Here is an 18,227-nt window from a genome sequence, read left to right as displayed (position 1 = left end):
GGGGTAGGGAGGATGGGGGTCCCGAGGGAGAAAAAGGGGTGGGGCCAGGGGATAAAAATAAAGCAAGGAGATTTGGGTTGGGGGCGCGGTCATGGGGGGGGCGGAGAAGGGAGTAGAAGGTGGGTGGGGCTAGAGGGAGAGCTGGGCCAGGTTGTGAAAGATGGGATCAGGGATGGGAATTTGGAGGCTTGGGGTTAGTTACTAAAGACGCGAGGGAGAGAGGGAGGATGGGAAGAAGAATAGGGTGGGGTAGAGGTGCCCAGCTGCGTCTAGCGCAGGTTTGGAGTCTGGGAAGGAGTGCGATCCGAAGATAGCCCAGGGTACTTTATTCCGGAGGCTCATCTGTCTCCCCCTCTCCCTCGGCCGCTAGTTCCACCTCGACCTCCACCTCCACGCTCCCGTTCTCAGGTTGTTCCTCGTCTTGATCCCAAAGCGGCCAGGGCCCCAGGGCCATGGGCAGCTTGACCTGTGGGGACTTGTCCCCCCAGTTGGGACAGGCGTCCGCCATGCCCCAGCCACCCCAGAGACCGCCGCTACGCCCGCTGCTGCTCAGCACACCACAGCGCCCGCCGCCTCCGCCATCAGCCCTGGGACCAAGCCCGGGGCTCGAACCATAGGCGTCCGGCACCTGCAGCTGGCGCTCCCGGCAGAGCGCCCTACGCAGTAGTAGCAGGCTCAGCCCCGCCACACTCACCTGCAGGGAAAAGGGAGGAATATTGCAGCTAAGAGCAGAGCGCTAGAACGCCCAGGGAGGCGGGAACGCCTACTCCCTGCGTACAACCAATCAGGGCTCACGGAAGATAGGTCTTGTGCGGAGAGGCAGAAGAGCCTGGATTGGCTGATCTCTATCACGCCTGCACCTTTCCAGGAGAATGGGAAGGCGCGCGATTTGGGGGCGGAGCCATCTAGGGATTGTAGGGCTAATCGCAAATAGGGGCGGGACCAAATTACCTCAAGTAGACCGACGCCCAGGCAGATGCCTACTATGGAGATGAGGTTGTTGTGCAACCACTTCTGGAGGCTCCGCGCGCAGCCCTAGGGATATAGGGAAAGGTTAAAGGTAGGGTCCTCTCTGGGATTCTCCCTCAACCCCGTGCACACTGTTTTCCTTAGCCCAGCCCTCACCCCTCTGTCAGGCCCCACCCCGCATCCCTAGTTACTAGGGTTCTCTAGTCTCCACCTCGTCCGGTCCAACCCTCCTTTCAGCCATGCTTTTTCTTTTAGGCCCCGCCCCCGCAAACCACGCCCCTTCTGGGGAGCTCCACCCCTCCTGTTGTGCCGCTTTCTCGTAGCCCCACCCTACTTGCAGACTCCTCCCAGGTCCTGCGGCCCCGCCTCCTGGGGAGCAAACCCCTCCCACAGCTCTACCCCCTCACCGGCCCCTCCCCTTCCTAGCGGGCTCCAAACCCTGCCCACCTCGCTGTAGATATCGCTGTTTGCAGGGACCAGGCAAAGGTCTGTACTGTGGCGGGGCCGCGCCAGTGGTCCCAGCCGGCTGAACTGGGGGAAGGAGAGTTTCTCGAAGATGGCGGAGTCGTTGCTCGCCGAAGAATTATAGCAGGAGCAGGGCACGCGGTGCACCTCTGAATCGTTGCTGCTGAGGCTGGGGATACTGAACCAGTCCCGAGGAGAGTTCCAGCCGCAGCAGCGCAGCTAGAAGAGGGACAAGAGTCAGAGAGACGTGGACTGGAGGGATTCAAAATGATTTGGGCGTTCAGGGGACTGGGTGGTGTGCATGAGGTCATGTTGGGGAGCAGAGGGCCAAGTAATGGGTGTAGGTGATGGACCACACGCGGGCTAGGCTTGGGGACGTTAGAACTTGGGGTTGGTGGAGACCAATCACGGGTGACATGGGGCTGTGGGAGGAGCTGCAGAATCACGCTGTGGATGGAAGATTGGGTGGGCGGTGCAATTCAATCTCAGGTGGGGAACAGGTGGATAGGAGGTCAGGGCTACGAGAGTGGCCAGAGTGGAGTCTCACGTGGGCCGAGTCCTGTGAGGGCCAGTCACTCAGGGTTAGGGAGTGGGGTCACGCTAGGGCCTTGGGGCTGAGGGCGAATTCTTATCAGGGCACAAATCAGAGCCTCTCCAAGGTCTGGGAGCTGGGGGAAACGACCGCACAGGAGTCAGTCAAGTGGCCATCTGGGGACGGGGCCACGCAGTAGGTAGGGTGGATGGATAGGGTTACCCTAAGGGTCCTGGAGCTGGGCGCCCCGGCTTGGTCGGGGCGGAGTCTCCCTGGGACAGGGGACAGGGCTGTCAGAGTCCCAGACCTACAGGGAAGGATGCACGTCCGGGTAGGGGGGGCTCACCCACCTGGAACTGCACGTAGTCCCAGCTCTCCTCCGCCGCCGACTCCTCCGGGTGCGCGTGGTAGCGTTGGATGGTCTCCATCACGATATCCTTCACCCTCCGCTCCAGCTAAGAGGCTAAGAGTGAGGCCGGATCCCCACGCGCTTCCCCACCCCCAATTTGCCCCGACCCACTCCAGCCTCTTCTGGGCTTTCTCAGTCCCATGAGGTCCCTGAGCGTCTTAAGTTGGTCTCGATTTCTCACCCAATGGCTAGCTATGTATTTGTTCCTTAAAATCTCTGCCTATCATGTCTTTGTTTCTCCCACTGTCTCCCACGATCTCTCATTAGGTCTCTGCCTCTTTCTTGGAGCCTCTTCTTTCTCCGCCTGTTTTTCTCTTTTTTTTTCTATTTCCCTTTGGATCTCTCTTGCTATGTCTTTCTTCCTCCGTGCCTGTCATCCTCGTCGTGGAGTCTTCGACTCACCTCATCTCTATCTTCTTTGTGTCTGTCTCTGTGTCCCTATGTTTTTCCATCTGCCTCTGCCTGTCACTATTATTTCTTTGTCCATGTCAGCTCTTGTCTACCTTTGTTTCCGTCTTTTTCAGCCCCCTCCCTACACCCCCCGTCCCCCACAGGAGCTTGGGAGGAGTGGGGGGAGGGGAAGCCAAGCTCACCCGGGTCCGCTGAGTGGAGATGAGGATTCCTAGCGTGATCTGCATGGCAAACAGGAGCAGCAGTATCCCAAAATACTGGGGAGGGGGGGCAGCAGAGTGGGGGAGATCAGGCTGAGCCCCTTCCTTGGATGTGGGGCTCTATTGGAGGGGGGTGTGGGGAGGGCACTCACCAGGCCCAGCAGGCAGCGGAGCTCCTTCAGGGCCCCCACACAGCCCAGGAGAGCAAGACCCATGGTGAGAATTCCTGAGATGGCCAGGGCCTTGGACCAGATCTGCAGGGGCATGAAGGACAGGCCTGGGGGAGGTGAGAGGCAGTGACATTGGGCACGGTGCTCACAGCCCCAGGTAGCCCCATTCCCCACCCATGCAGCCACTCAATTGGGGAGGAGTATTGGGGGGGGGGGCTCTTTCTCTGCGTGTCTGTCCCTGCCACATGTTGAGTCTCTGTTCCTCTCCTGGGATGCTATCTACCCCTCTCTCTGGCACTCTGTTCCTCCTGAGTCACCGTCCCCTCAACACCCTCTCTAGGTCTCTGTTCCCTTCTCTCTGGATCTCTGTTCCTTTCTCCCTGGTCATAGTCTCTCCCTCTTGCTCTCAGTCTCTCTTTCCTCCTTCAGCCCCTCCTCACCCCCAAAAGTTTCAGTCCCATCACTTGGCAGTACATCTGTCACTTAGACCTCCCAAGGGGTAGGGGTGCATGATATCTATTTCTGAGTGCTATTTTCAGGGACACATGGGAGGCATGCGCTCAACGCAGTCCTCAGTACAGGGCACACACTTATTAAACGTGAGCTATCAGTATTTCGATTATCACTCCATTATTATTTTCCTACTATTATTATTATTATTATTATTATTGTTATATCTGCTCTTCCATTTCCTTGCTGCGTGACAGCCAGTAAGTGACGTCCCCTCCCTGAACCTCAAGAGAGGGGAAGGTTTGTGGGAGGATCTGATAAGGATCTGCACTACATCTAACACGTAGGAAGTGCCTGAGAAATGGCTATTATCATTTTTATTAGTATTCATATGCACAACTCATTTGCCAGAGGAAGGCACTGAGACTAAGAGCAGTGGGCAGGCTGTGAAGCAGAGTCTGGGACAAGGGAGACCCCGGGATGTCACTTAGGGGCAGACCGGGTCACACTTGCTCCAGGAGGCCCCTCCCAGGAGCCCTGGCCCCCTCACCTACAAAGGACACGAAGCTGGTCTTGTCAATGAGTATCCAGATGCCAAAGCAGAAAATAAGGCTGCCTAGGACCTGGAGGGAGGAGATGAGAATATGGCGGTGGGCAAAGGAGGGGGGGATATCAGGTCAGGTGGCTGTGGCAGGGGCTGGGGCCTGGGCTGGGTAGCCATGTGGCAACTCACGAAGAAGAAGAGGTTGAAAACGAAGAGGAGGTACTTGATGAGGCTGAGGCAGCTGTCCTGGGCCGACATCTTCGCCTAGAGGGGTGGGCAGCCAGAGGGGAGGGACCGAACAGAAGAGGTGTTAGCAGTGGAGGAGAAGGGCAGAAAGAGGCTGTGAGAGAGGGGGAGGGAGAAAGGAAGAACACCGAGAAAGAGGAAGTTCCAGAGGTGGAGCCCCGCCCCCTCCCTCTACACCCTCGAGGTGGCTTTCTCGTCTATCTGGGCCCCTGTCGCCCTCATCTGCCCCACTCAGACACACACCAGTACCCGAGGGGCCTTGGGACTTGTGGGCACCAAGGACACGTTGGGTAGTTCCTCCCAGGTCTCCATGGCTCAGGCTGGGGGACCCGCAGGGACTCCTGATCTACTTGCACCCACCTACTCTGGGCCCTGGGGCCCCAGGCCAGCCCTGGACAGCAGCCGACCTCACAGACACTCTGACCTCACTGCCTGCTAAGCTTTGCCATCTCTGCATCCATCTCTGTCCCCTCTTCCTGGCCCTCTGTCTCTGGTCCTCCCTTCTCTGGGTCTCTGTCCTCTCTCTGGGTCTCTGGTGTCCCTCCCCCAACACCTCCCACCTCACCTTCCCCGCATCTACCCTCTCCCTCTCTGGGTTTCTGGCCCCTTCTCTCAGCATGCCTGTCTTTTCTCTGCTTATGCCCCATCCCCGCACCTTGTCATGGCCTCTCTCTCAGAGTCTGCATCCGGTTCTTGACAACAAATGTACACCACGCTGTTCCCATATGCTGGGGAAGGGGCTGGGCACCTGGGGGAAGTGAAAGTGCTTCAGTGCCCACGTGGGAAGGTCCCTGGGAGTGAGGGGGTGGCCTGGCTATGCCAAAACACCCAGAGAGGAAGCTGGGTCTCTGCAGTACTTCCTGCTTCTGCAGTGGGGCCCCAGCAGGGTGAGGCTGGGGAGGAGTCCGGATTGAATCTGTGACCTTGGCAGTTAGACCGAGGTCTGCTGTACTTGATGGTCTCCAGCCTCTGTAGTCTCTCCTGTTGGCCCCCACTCTTGTCAAATCGGATTTCCACCGTTGGGGATGTTCCTACCTCTTAATGTCCATCCAGGCCCTGGGAAACCCGCCCCTCTTAAGAGACCTAACACCCTCTCTTTCTGAGAGATCTCATCTACCATTTTTTTTTTAAGGCTCCAAATGCAATTTATTTTCTTATTAATGTTACCAAAAATCAATTCATGTTAATAGTATTCTGATTTTTGGCTCTGGACTTTCTTTTTCTCTTTCCAGTGTTATTGAGGGATAACTGACAATTGCAATTATATGTTATTTCAAGTGTCCAACATGATGATTTGATCTACATATGCATTGTGGAATGATTGTCAAGATCAGGATAACATTTTGATCTCACATAGTTAACTATTTTTATTTTTTTGGTGGTGGTGAGAACACTTAATAGGTATTCTCAGCAACTTTCCAGTTTACAATACTGGATAATTATCTATAATCGCCATCCTGTATATTAGATCCTCAGAATGTATTCTTTTTTTTTTTTTATGTTTATTTACTTGAGAGAGAGTGAGAGTGAGAGTGAGAGAGAGAGAGAGAGAGAGAGAGAGAGAGAGCAGGGGAGGGGCAGAGGGAGAGGGAGAGAGAATCCTAAACAGGCTCCATGTTGCCAGCACAGAACCCTATGTGGAGCTCGACCTCATGAACCTTGAGATCATGACCTGAGTGAAATCAAGAGTCAGATGCTTAACCAACTGAGCCCCCAAGGCACCCCTGAATGTATTCTTTTAACTGAAAGTCTGTACCCTTTGATCCACATCCCCCCATTTCCCCTATTCCCCAGAGCGTGATGGTCAGGACTCTATTCTCTGTTTCTATGAAATTCTCCCCCTGCCCTGTTTTTTAATTTTTTAAATTATGTTTCTTTATTTTTGAGAGGCAGAGAGAGACAGAGTGCGAGCGGGGAAAGGGCGGGGGGGGGGGGGGGGCGGGACACAGAATCAGAAGCAGGCTCCAGGCTCTGAGCTGTCAGCACAGAGCCCGATGCGGGGCTGGAACCCACAAACCAGGAGATCACGACCTGAGCCGAAGTCGGATGCTCAACCAACGGAGCCACCCAGGCGCTCCTCCCCCTGCCCCGTTTTTAAAATAGGATTCCACTCTGTCTCTGCCCCTCCCCTGTTCATGCTCTGTCTCTCTCTGTCTCAAAAATAAATAAACGTTGAAAAAAAAATTAAAAAAAGAAAAAAGGGGCGCCTGGGTGGCTTGGTCTGTTAGGCGTCCGACTTCGGCTCAGGTCATGATCTCACGGCCGGTGAGTTGGAGCCCCGCATCGGACTCTGTGCTGACCGCTCAGAGCCTGCAGCCTGTTTCGGATTCTGTGTCTCCCTCTGTCTCTGCCCCTCCCCTGTTCATGCTTTGTCTCTCTGTGTCTCAAAAATAAATAAACGTTGAAAAAAAAATAAAAAATAAAAATAAAAAAAAAATAAGATTCCACATTTCAATGATACCATGAAGTCTTTCTCTGTCTGGCTAATTTCACTTAGCATAATGCCCTCCAGGTTCATCCATGTTGTAAATGGTAGGAATATATATATATATATATATATATATATATATATATATATATATATATATAGTTGACCTTATATGTGTGGGTATACTTCCTTATTTCCTTATTACATTGGTTTATGTGCCTGTTTGTATACCATTTTTTTAAGTTTATTTATTTATTTTGAGAGAGAATGTGCACCAGTGGGGGAGGGCCAGGAAGAGAGAGAGAGAGAGAGAGAGAGAGAGAAGCCTAAGCAGGCTCCATGCCCAGTGTGGAGCCCTACATGGGGCTCCATCCCACAAACTGTGAGATCATGACTGAGCTGAAATCAAGAGTCAGCACTTAATCGACTGAGCCATCCAGGCATCCTATACCATTTGTTTTGATTACTATAATTTTGTCATATAGTTTGAAACCAAGAAGTGTGATGCCTCCAACTTTGTTCTTCTTTCTCAATATTCTTTTGGCTATTTCTTTTTCCTTTTTACTGTTGTTATTTACCTTTTCTAAATTAATTAATTAATTTATTGTTTAATTTATATCCAAGTTAGTTAGCATATAGTGCAAAAATGATTTCAGGAGTAGATTCCTTAGTGCCCCTTACCCATTTAGCCCATCCTCCCTCCCACAACCCCTCCAGTAACCCTCTGTTTGTTCTCCATATTTAAGAGTCTCTTATGTTTTGTCCCCCTCCCTGTTTTTATATTAGTTTTGCTTCCCTTCCCTTATGTTCATCTGTTTAGTATCTTAAATTCCTCATATCAGTGGAGTCATGTGATATTTGTCTTTCTCTGACTAATTTCGCTTAGCATAATACTCTCCAGTTCCATCCGTGTAGTTGTAAATGGCAAGATTTCATTCTTTTTGATTGCTGAGTAATACTCCATTGTGTATGTATGTGTGTGTGTGTGTGTGTGTGTGTATATATATATACATATATATATGTGTATATATATATACATATATGTGTATATATATGTATATATATATATATATATATATATATATATATATATATACACACATACCACATCTTCTTTATCCATTCATCCATCGATGGACATTTGGGCTCTTCCCATATTTTGGCTATTGTTGATAGTGCTGCTGTAAACATGGGGGTGCATGTGTCCCTTCGAAACAGCACACCTGTATGTATCCCTTGGATAAATGCCTAGTAGTGCAATTGCTGGGTCATAGGGTAGTTCTACTTTTAGTTTTTTGAGGAACTTCCATACTGTTTTCCAGAGTGGCTGCACCAGTTTGCATTCCCATCAACAATGCAAAAGAGATCCTCTTTCTCTGCATCTTTGCCAACATCTGTTGTTGCCTGAGTTGTTAATGTTAGCCATTCTGACAGGTGTAAGGTGGTATCTCATTGTGGTTTTGATCTGTATTTCCCTGATGATGAGTGATGTTGAGCATTTTTTCATGTGTTGGTTGGCCATCTGGATGTCTTTTTTGGAGAAGTATCTATTCATGTCTTTTGCCCATTTCTTCACTGGATTCTTTGTTTTTGGGTGTTGAGTTTGATAAGTTCTTTATAGATTTTGGATACTAATCCTTTATCTGATACGTCATTTGCAAGTATCTTCTCCCATTCTGTCAGTTGCCTTTTAGTTTTGCTGATTGTTTCCTTCACTGTGCAGAAGCTTTTTATTTTGATGAGGTCCCAATAGTTCATTTTTGCTTTTTTTCCCCCTTGCCTCTGAAGACATGTTGAGTAAGAAGTTGCTGTGGCTGAGGTCAAAGAGGTTTTTGTCTGTTTTCTCCTCTAGGATTTTGATGGCTTCCTGTCTTACATTTAGGTCTTTCATCCATTTTGGTTTATTTTTGGTGTATGGTGTAAGAAAGTGGTCCAGGTTCATTTTTCTGCATGTTGCTGTCCAGTTTTCCCAGCACCATTTGCTAAAGAGACTGTCTTTATTCCATTGGATATTCTTTCCTGTTCTGTCAAAGATTAGTTGGCCACACATTTGTGGGTCCATTTCTGGGTTCTCTATTCTGTTCCATTGATCTGAGTGTCTGTTTTTTGTGCCAGTACCATACTCGTAATGATTACAGCTTTGTAATACATCTTGAAATCCGGGATTGTGATGCCTCCAGCTTTGGTTTTCTTTTTCAACAATTGCTTGAAAAAGAATTGCTTTGGCTATTCAGGGTCTTTTTGCTTCCATACAAATTTAAGATTGTTTGTTCTAGCACTGTGAAGAATGCTGGTGTTATTTTGATAGGGATTGCATTGAATATGTATTTTGCTTTGGGTAGTATCGACATTTTAACAATGTTTGTTCTTCCAATCCAGGAGCATGGAATATTTTTCCATTTTTTGGTATCTTCTTGAACTTCTTTCATAAGCTTTCTCTAGTTTTCAGTGTATAGAGTTTTCACCTCTTTGGTTATGTTTATTCCTAGATATTAAAAAACTTTTTTTAATGTTTATTTATTTTTGAGAGAGAGGGAGAAACAGAGTGTGAGTAGGGCAGGGGCAGAGAGAGAGGGAGCCACGGAATCCGAGGCAGGCTCCAGGCCCTGAGCCATCAGCACAGAGCCTGATGTGGGCCTCGAACCCACAAACCGTGAGATCATGACCTGAGCCGAAGTTGGACGCCCAACCGACTGAGCCACCCAGGCGCCCCTATTCCTAGGTATTTTATGGTTTTTGGTTATTTACTTTTGAGAGAGCAAGAGTGCGAGTGAGGGAGGGGCAGAGAGAGAGGGGGACATAGGATCCAAAGTAGGCTCTGTGCTGACCACAGAGAGCCCGATGTGGGACTTGAACCTATGAACCATAAGATCATGCCACGAGCTGAAGCTGGACTCTCAACTGACTGAGACACCCAGGCACCCCTCTTTTTGGCTATTTCGAGGTCTTTTGTAGTTCTGTACAAATTTTGGGACAGTTTTTCCTACTTCCATGAAAAATGCCAATAGAATTAAAAAAAATTTTTTTTAACATTTATTTATTATTGAGAGACAGAGCATGAGCAGGGGAGGGGCAGAGAGAGAGGGAGACACAGAATCCAAAGCAGGCTCCAGGCTCTGAGCTGTCAGCACAGAGCCCGACGTGGGGCTCAAACTCACAAATCGCGAGATCATGACCCGAGCGAAGTTGGATGCCCAACCGACTGAGCCACTCAGGTGCCCCTAGAATTTTGACAGGGATTGCACTGAGTCTGTAGGTTGCTTTGGATACTATGGACATTTTCACAATATTGATTCTTCCTAGCCAAGAACACAGGATGTCTTTCCATTTCTTTTTTTTTTTTTATTTCTTTCATTGGTATCTTATAGTTTTCATCTCCTTATTGAAATTTATTCCTAGGTATTTTATTATTTTGATGCTGCTGTAAATGGTTTTGCTTTCTTCTCTTTCAGATAGTGTGTTGTTAATGTATAGACATGCAACTGATTTCTGTATTTTGATTTTGTATTCTGTAACTTTACTGAATTTATTAGTTATAACAGCTTTTTGTTGGAGTCTTAGGGTTTCTTATATAAGATTATGTTGTCTGCAAACATAAACTTTTCCTCCTTTCTGATTTGGATGACTTTTATTTCTTTTTCTTACCTAATTGCTATGGCTAGGATTTCTGGTATTATGTTGAATAGAGGTGACAAGAGTGGGCATTTTTGTATTGTTTCTGATCTTAGAGGAAAAACTTTTGACTCTTAACACTGAGTATAATGTTAGCTGTGGGCTAGTTACATGTGGCCTTTATTATGTTTAAAAAAATTGTTTTTTAGGTTTATTTATTTTGAGAGAGGGAGAAAGGCAGAGAAAGAGGGAGAGACTCCAAAGCAGGCTTTGTGCTGTCAGCATGGAGCCTAACATGGGGCTTGATCTCACAAACTGTGAGATCATGACCTGAGCTGAAATCAAGAGTTAGATACTCGACTGAGCCACCCAGGTGTCCTTAGCCTTTATTATGCTGAGGTACATTCCTTTTATACCTAATTTGTTGAGGATTTTTATCATTAAGGGATGTTGAATTTTGTCAAATGCTTTTTCTGCATCTATTGAAATTATCATGTGATGTTTTTCATTCTGTTAACATAGTACATCACATGTGTTGATTTACCTATGTTGAACCATATGTATGTTGCATCCCAGTCATAAATCCCACTTGATCATGGTGTGTGAGCCTTTTAATGTGGTGTTGAGTTCAGTTTACTGGTATTTTGTTGCGGACTTTTGTATCTATGTTCACCAGGGATACTGGACTATAATCTTCTTTTCTTGCAGGGTCCTTGTCTAGCTTTGGTAAAGCTGGCCTCGTAAAATGAGTCTTGAAATATTCTTTCCTCTTGAATTTTTGAGAAGAATTTGAGAATGATTGTTGTTAATTCTTCCTTAAAATGTTTGGTAGAATTCACCCATAAAGCCATCTGGTCCTGTACTCTTATTTGTTGGGGGCTGAATCAATCTCCTTGCTCATTATTTGTCTGTTCACTTGATCTTAGCCAAAAGGCCGAGAAGCGATATTTGTCTGTTCAGATTTACTGCACGATTCAGTCTTTGTAAGATGTGTATTTTTAGCAATGTATCCATTTCTTCTAAGTTATCTAATTTATTGGCATATAATTGTTCATACTAATCTTTTATGATCATTTGTATTTCAGGGGTTTCAGTTATTAAATCTCCTCTTTATTTATAATTTTGTTAATTTGAGTCATTTGTCTTTTTTGTCTTAGTCAGCTAAAGATTTTTCAACTTTTGCAGCACGTGGGTGGCTCAGTTGGTTAAGTGTCGGACTTAGGCTCAGGTCATGATCTCACAGTTCATGAGTTTACGCCCCACATCAGGCTCTCTGCTGTCAGTGCAGAGCCCACTTGGGATCCTTTGTCTGCCTCTCTCTGCCCCTCCCCACTCACGCTCTCTCTCAAAAATAAATAGACATTAAGAAAAAAAGATTTTTCAATTTTCTCTCTTCAAAAAACCAAATCTTAGTTTAATTGATCCTTTAAATCGTCTTTCTAGTCTCTATTTCATTTATTTCTGCTGTCATCACTATTATGCCACCTTCGTGCTGAGTTTGTTCTTGTTTCAGTTCCTTGAGGTGTAATGTTAGAACACAGATGCAAAAATCCTCAACAAAATACAGTACTAGCAAACTGACTTCACTCTTTTTCATTCTTATTTCTCTTTCTCTCTCTCTTTTTTTCTCCTCTGACTGGATAACATCAAGAGATATGTCTTCAACTTCACAGATTCCTTCTACCTTGGTGGACCAACCCTGGGTGATGCCCTCATTCCCATACAGCCCATCAGTTCCTAAGCCAATACATCCTGTGTCTTGATTCTCTACGTTCTCTCCTTCTCTCTGTCCTCATTGCTTGGGCTGGCTCAGGACTTGTGCTTTCCCATCTGGACCCAGACCTCAGCCTCCTCCATTCTCTTAGTCTCTCCCCTCCAGTCCACTCCCTACGTGGCCTGAGAGGATCTTTTGAAGCCCAGACCTGGATTATACAGCCCTATGTCCACATCTATTAGGACCCAGATTTACCACCCCTCATCCCTCAGCAACTCTTCTAAGCCATCATTAAATCTTCTGTGCTCTACTACTAATATACAGTTCAAATTCACTCACTTCTCTCCAAGGCCACTATCCTAATCCAGGCTGTATTATTTTCCATACAAATAATTACAATTGCTTCTCTACTGATTGTAGGGTGTGGATGGTGACACCCTGCCCCTGCCCCTAAAAAGATATGTGCATGCTGGGGCATCTGGGTGGCTTAGTCGGTTGAGCATCCAGCTTTGGCTCAGGTCATGATCTCACGGTTCCTGAGTTCAAGTCCCTCATTGGGCTCTCTACTGTCAGTGCAGTGCCCGCTTCGGATCCTCTGTCCCTCTCTCTCTGCACCTCCCCCACTCATGCTTGCTCTCTCTCCAAAATGAATAAACATTAGAAAAAAAAAAAAAGACATGTCCATGCCAAAGCAATACTAAAAAAGAAGAACAAAACTGGAGGTATCATAACCCCCGATTTCAAGGTACACTACAAAGCTGTAGTAATCAAAACAGTGTGGTAGTGGCACAAAAATAGACACATAGAGCAATGGAACAGAACAGAGAGCCCAGAAATAAACCCACGATTATATGATCACTTAATGTTTGACCAAAGAGGCAAGAATATACAGTGGGAAAAAAGACAAATGGTCCAGGAAAAACTGGACCACTTTCTCCCTCCATACACAAAAATAAACTCAAAATGGATTAAAGACCTAGACGTGAGATCTGAAACCATAAAAATCCTAGAAAAGGACACAGGAAATAATTTCTCTGACATGAGCCATAGCAACATTTTCCTAGATATGTCTCCTGAGGCAAGGGAAACAAAAGCAGAAATAAACTACTGCTACTACATCAAAATGAAAGGCTTCTGTAGAGCAATGGAAACAACCAACAAAACTGAAAGACAACCTACTGAATGGGGGAAGATATTTGCAAACGACATTATCTGGTGAAGGGTTAGTATCCAAAATATATAAAGGACTTCTATAACTCAATAAAAAAAAAAACCCAAAAAATAAAAACAAAAAAAACCCCAAAACAGAACAAAAAAAAATTAATCCAAACGCAGAAGACATGAACAGATACTTCTCCAAAGAAGACATATAGATGGCCAGCAGATACATTAAAAGATGCTCAACATCACTGATAATTAGCGAAATGCAAATCAAAACCGCAATGAGATATCACACCTGTCAGAATGGCTAAAATTAAAAACACAAGAAACGACAAGTGTTGATGAGGATGTGGAGAAAAAGAAAACTTTGTGCACTGTTGGTGGGAATGCAAACTGATGCAGCCACTGTGGAAAACGGTATGGAGGTTCCTCAAAACCAAAACCAAAAACAGAATTACCATATGATCCAGCAATTCCACTACCAGGTATTTGCCCCAGAGAATACTAAAAACACTCATTTGAAGAGATACATGCATCATTACATTTATTGCAGCATTATTTACAATAGCCAAATTATGGAAGCAGCTGAAGTATCAATTGATAAATGAATGGAAAAAGATGTGAGATATGTATACGATGGAATATTACTCAGCCATAAAAAAGAATGGAATCTTGCTATTAGCAATGACATGGATGGATCTACAGGATATAACACTAAGTGAAATAAGTCAGAGAACGACATAGTTGCTCATATATGGAATTTAAGAAACAAATGAACAAAGAAAAAAAAGAGACAACTCAAAAAATAGACCCCAAACAATAGAGAACAAACTTATGGTCACCAGAGGAGATCTGGGCAGGGGGATGGGTAAAACAGGTGGAGATGATTAAGAGTACACTTATGATGTGGGGCACCCGGGTGGCTCAGTCGGTTGGGCATCCGATCATGATCTCATTGCTTTTTGGGTTCGAGCCCTGCGTGGGGCTCTGTGCTGACAGCTCAGAGCCTGAAGCCTGCTTTGGATTCTGTGTCTCCCTTTCTCTGCCCCTCCCCAACTTGTACTCTTTCTCTCAAAAAAAAAAAAAAAAAAAACATAAAAAACAAAAAAGAGTACACTTATGATGAGCACTGAGTAATGTATAAAATTGTTGAATCGCTACATTGTACGTTTGAAACTAATATAACACTGTATGTTACCTACACTAGAATAGAAAAAAAGGATATGTCCATGTCCTGGAATCTGTGAATGTGACCTTATCTGGCAAAAAGGGTTTTTCAGACGTAATTAAGGATCTCGACATGAGATCACCCAGCATTATCTGAGGGGGCCCTAAATACATCTAATGGTGAGTGTCTTATACTGTAAGAGACACACAGGAGAAGACAGAGAGACGAGAATGCCAGGTGAAGGAAGAGGCAGAGATTGGAATTATTCAGCTGCAAGTTATTTTAGGAAACTCTTTGACTATGGCTCATGATTTGGCCTTAGTCCAGGGAACGTAAGAAATTTGGGGTTTATTTGGATCCTCAGAAAGACTTAACTTGAAAAGGGGCAGGGTTTCATAGGTTCAGGAGAGGAGGTGGAGAGAGTTTTGGAGGAAAAGGGAAGTTTGGTGAAAGGATTAGAACCAGGGAGCAGGGGGGACAAAGGAGGTGAGGACTGTGCAGAGGAAGATGGCGCCAGAGGCAAGGCCTGAGAGCAAGGTGGATGCTATGTATTATAGAGACAAAGAAGGGCGGGGAGGAGGAGAGGAGGTAAAGAGGCCTTAGAAGGCATTCTGACTTCTTTCAATTGTTTAGTTGCCTCATTTAATTTAGAAATAGTACTTTGTGATGTGATTTGAAGTTTGGGTTAGAGAGCGAACAGCCAAGAAAGAATTCTTGACATATTTTTGGTGCAAAAAGGTGATTGTATTCCAGCACGGGGATAGGACCCGTGGGCAAAAAGGACTGCTTTGGGATTGTGAAGAGGGACTGATTATATGCTTTTTAATTAGTGGGGTTTAAGGATTGCGTAAGTCTCTAAAGAATTTGGAAGCACGGCTTTCAGGATCTTGAGGGGCTAGCTGCCGTTAAGATAAGGTTACTTTTACTCTTTAAAAAAAAATTTTTTTTTAATGTTTACTTATTTTTGAGAGAGAGAGAGAGAGAGAGAGAGAGAGAGAGAGAGAGAGAGAGAGAGAGGCAGGCAGATACAGAATCTGAAACAGGCTCCAGGCTCCGAGCTGTCAGCACAGAGCCTGATGCAGGGCTGGAACTCAAGGACTTCAAGATCATGGCCTGAGCCAAAGTCGGACACTCAACCGACTGAGCCACCCAGGTGCCCCTACTTTTGGTCTTTAATAAAACATACACATTAAGGCATTAAGGCAGCCATGAGTTCCTTGAGGAATGTCATGCTCTGTATGTTTCAGGTATCTATCAGTGGGCTGCAAGCTGTAAGGAAATTTAGCTTTGGCTACATTTCTCTCATCTTTGTTCATTTTACAAAGAGGTAAACAGAATCCTGAAAACATCTGCAAGCCTCAAGGTACTGTTTACAATAGGCATCCCATACAGGTTTTTGCTTCTTTTACAGCTGTAGCTCTCCCATTTAATTTTGAATAATAAAAAAAGTTTGGAGAGATCAGAATTTCCCCATGATTGCCATTGGGAGTTCTAAAATACTTTCTGTCAAGTCGTTCCATTTCCTTAAGTGTGCCAAAAAACCTGCCAGAGTCCCAGAAGGGGCAGGGCGACCTCAGAGCGTTTTGATGCCTGGGAACCCCAGTTCCTAGAGGTTTCTCTTTAGAGCAAAGAGAAAAATTCCTAGATGGCACAGTTGGAATAAGAACAGCCCAGTTCCAAACAGGAGGGGGAATGAAGTCCAAAAGAGTAGTCTCAGGGAGGACAAAGCCTTAAAACAGATGCCCAAATAAAGCCTGGAGTGCTCAAATCACGAAGAGTGAAGTTGAAATCCAGGAGAAAACACCTTCAAACTCCCGGGTCATCAAGAAAGCAGTAAGCTCAGGGGCGCCTGGGTGGCTCAGTAGGTTAAGCATCCTACTCCTGGTTTCCACTCAGGTCTGTGAGTTGAGCCCCATGTCCAGCTCTGTGCTGCCAGTGCAGAGCCTGCTTGGGCTGTTTCCCTCTCTCTCTGCTCCTCCCTCACTTGCGCTGTCTCTGTCTCTCTCAAAATAAATGAATACACTTAAAAAATATCTAAAATAAACAAAACTTGTCAGTTATTTTACCAGCAAAAGTGAGTTGTTATTGGTCCCCCCCCCCCCCCCCCCGAGGAATAATAGAGAATTGCAATTCAGGACAGGCAAGTTAGGGCAAAACCACAGTCAAGTCCAAGAAAAATGGAGAAAACTACTCTTTGATAGAGGAAGGCGGGGAGCTGGGAGGTCTTTTGTAAATAAAAGTCTATTGGAATGAACTGGGAGTCTGAAGTGTAGGGACTTCTCATTGGCTGAGTGAGTTGTGAAAGTCTCTCATTGGCTGGGGTGTTGCTGGGTAGGAAAAAAACTTTCTTCCTCCCGGTGAGATAGTACAGTAGTCACTACCAAGGTAGGTTTCTTCCTGTCGGGTCTACAATTGACTGGAGTGGTAGGGTGTGACAGCTCCCCTTGCTGGCCCCCAGACTCAATTTTAGAGAGGCTACCCTTCATTAATATTTCACGTCTGCAATCCCCGTAGGTTTCTGAGCTCTCTGATGGCAAGGTGCGTGTCTGTCCTGTTGGACACATATTTAAGCTTTGGATAGTAGTAGGGGAAGCTTAACTAAACACCGTAAGTTTGAAAGCAAGAGAAATGACTGGGAAGAACAAGCTTCCCACCTCACCCACATCTCCACCTCACTCAGGGGTGTGGAAAAAAAGTTCATGCTCCAGACTCGGGATACGGCTAAAAGCTTGGCTTCAGCCCCACGCGCATTGGGGAGGGCGTTGGGTGCCTGGTCCAAAGCGGGAAGAGACGAAGGCGGGCAGGCCAGGAGGCTCGCGCAGGAAACCGAGTGGGGAAGCAGCTGGAGGGCGCGCGGGAGAGCGCGCGTGCGCAGTGCAGGAGGGCGTGTTAGGGGTTTCGGAGCAGAATCCTCCGCCGGGTCGGGGGGCGGGTCGGGGGGCGGGGCGCATGCGCAGAGGAACGGCGGGAAAGGCACCTGAGGCGGAGCGAGCCGTGCGTCGCGAGCTGGCCTGACGAGGCCTGGAGGGGCCCGAGATGTTCGGTAGGCTTCTCGGCAGAGGCGTCTTCACATTCATTTTTTTCCAGACTGAACAGACCGGAGAGCCCGGGGGTCTCCGGGCTGGGGTGAGAGTGACAGCCCCAGGGAGGCCTGAAAACTCAGAGATCCGGGATGTGCGAAGCTGGGCGTCACTCCTGAGGCCCGGGGTCACGGGATTCCCCTGGACGCCCCGGGCTCTGAGGAGCTGAGGGATCAGATAGGCCCGAGGGGTCCCTCCTTTTTTCTCCCCCAGGACCCCGCACACTGTCTTCAGCCCCTTCGCGGTCTGAATCTGACTTGGGGCCCCGTGCTCACGGGACTCGGCCCTGGGTCCCCGCCGTTTGGGGAGACCCAGCGGTTCAAGCGCCCGGACCGCGGAAACCCGAGCCAGTCCCACCATCCATCGGCCTGTCAGGGACACAACCCCTGCTCCTTGAGGAACCTGCCACCCGCTCCCTCCTTTCCTCTCCTGAGGTTGTAGTTCCAGGAAGGAGGGCCTCCGCGGGGAAGAGGCGTTTCTGGGGGACCCTGAGTGCCCCCCCAGAGGCCATGGGCCTGGAGGAGCGGTTGTCGCGAATGGTGATGGAGGTGGTCACGCGTGGCCCCTCACCCCCAGGGCCGCTCAGCCGGGAGGAGGGGGTCTGCCGCGGGGCCAGGGGGCTTCACAGGTGGCGCGGGTGGCCAGCTCTCTCGCCGAAGGGTCAAATT

The 18,227-nt window shown here is 47.4% G+C and overlaps 2 protein-coding genes across 4 annotated transcripts in view; one reads left to right on the top strand and one right to left on the bottom strand.

Annotated features, from left to right (window-relative positions):
* Positions 1-325: 325 nt before the first annotated feature.
* On the bottom strand, positions 326-4,917 carry CD37 (CD37 molecule). Its single transcript, XM_086690390.1, has 9 exons — positions 4,646-4,917; positions 4,340-4,414; positions 4,157-4,229; positions 3,139-3,263; positions 2,969-3,043; positions 2,317-2,421; positions 1,417-1,653; positions 952-1,035; positions 326-694 (listed from the first exon to the last, which is right to left on the bottom strand). The coding sequence occupies exons 1-9, from the start codon at positions 4,706-4,708 to the stop codon at positions 326-328; spliced, it is 1,206 nt and encodes a 401-aa protein (XP_086546516.1). The 5' UTR covers positions 4,709-4,917.
* The window catches only part of LOC112851241 (orphan sodium- and chloride-dependent neurotransmitter transporter NTT5), a 79,858-nt gene continuing 62,593 nt past the window's right edge, over positions 963-18,227 (top strand). For 2 of the 3 annotated variants that reach the window (XM_086690375.1, XM_086690381.1), the window contains exon 1: positions 17,444-17,522. The gene's annotated coding sequence lies outside the window, so the exon portion shown is untranslated. Of the gene's footprint in view, positions 1,061-17,443; positions 17,523-18,227 lie in introns of those variants that run through there. The other variant, XM_086690377.1, reaches the window with a different exon arrangement.

This window comes from Puma concolor, chromosome E2, assembly GCF_028749965.1.
Source record: "Puma concolor isolate L17-30 chromosome E2, mPumCon1.1.hap2, whole genome shotgun sequence".
Taxonomy (NCBI): Eukaryota; Metazoa; Chordata; class Mammalia; order Carnivora; family Felidae; genus Puma; species Puma concolor.
Note: the sequence above shows the minus strand (reverse complement) of the source record. Positions and strands in the feature narration are given on the sequence as shown.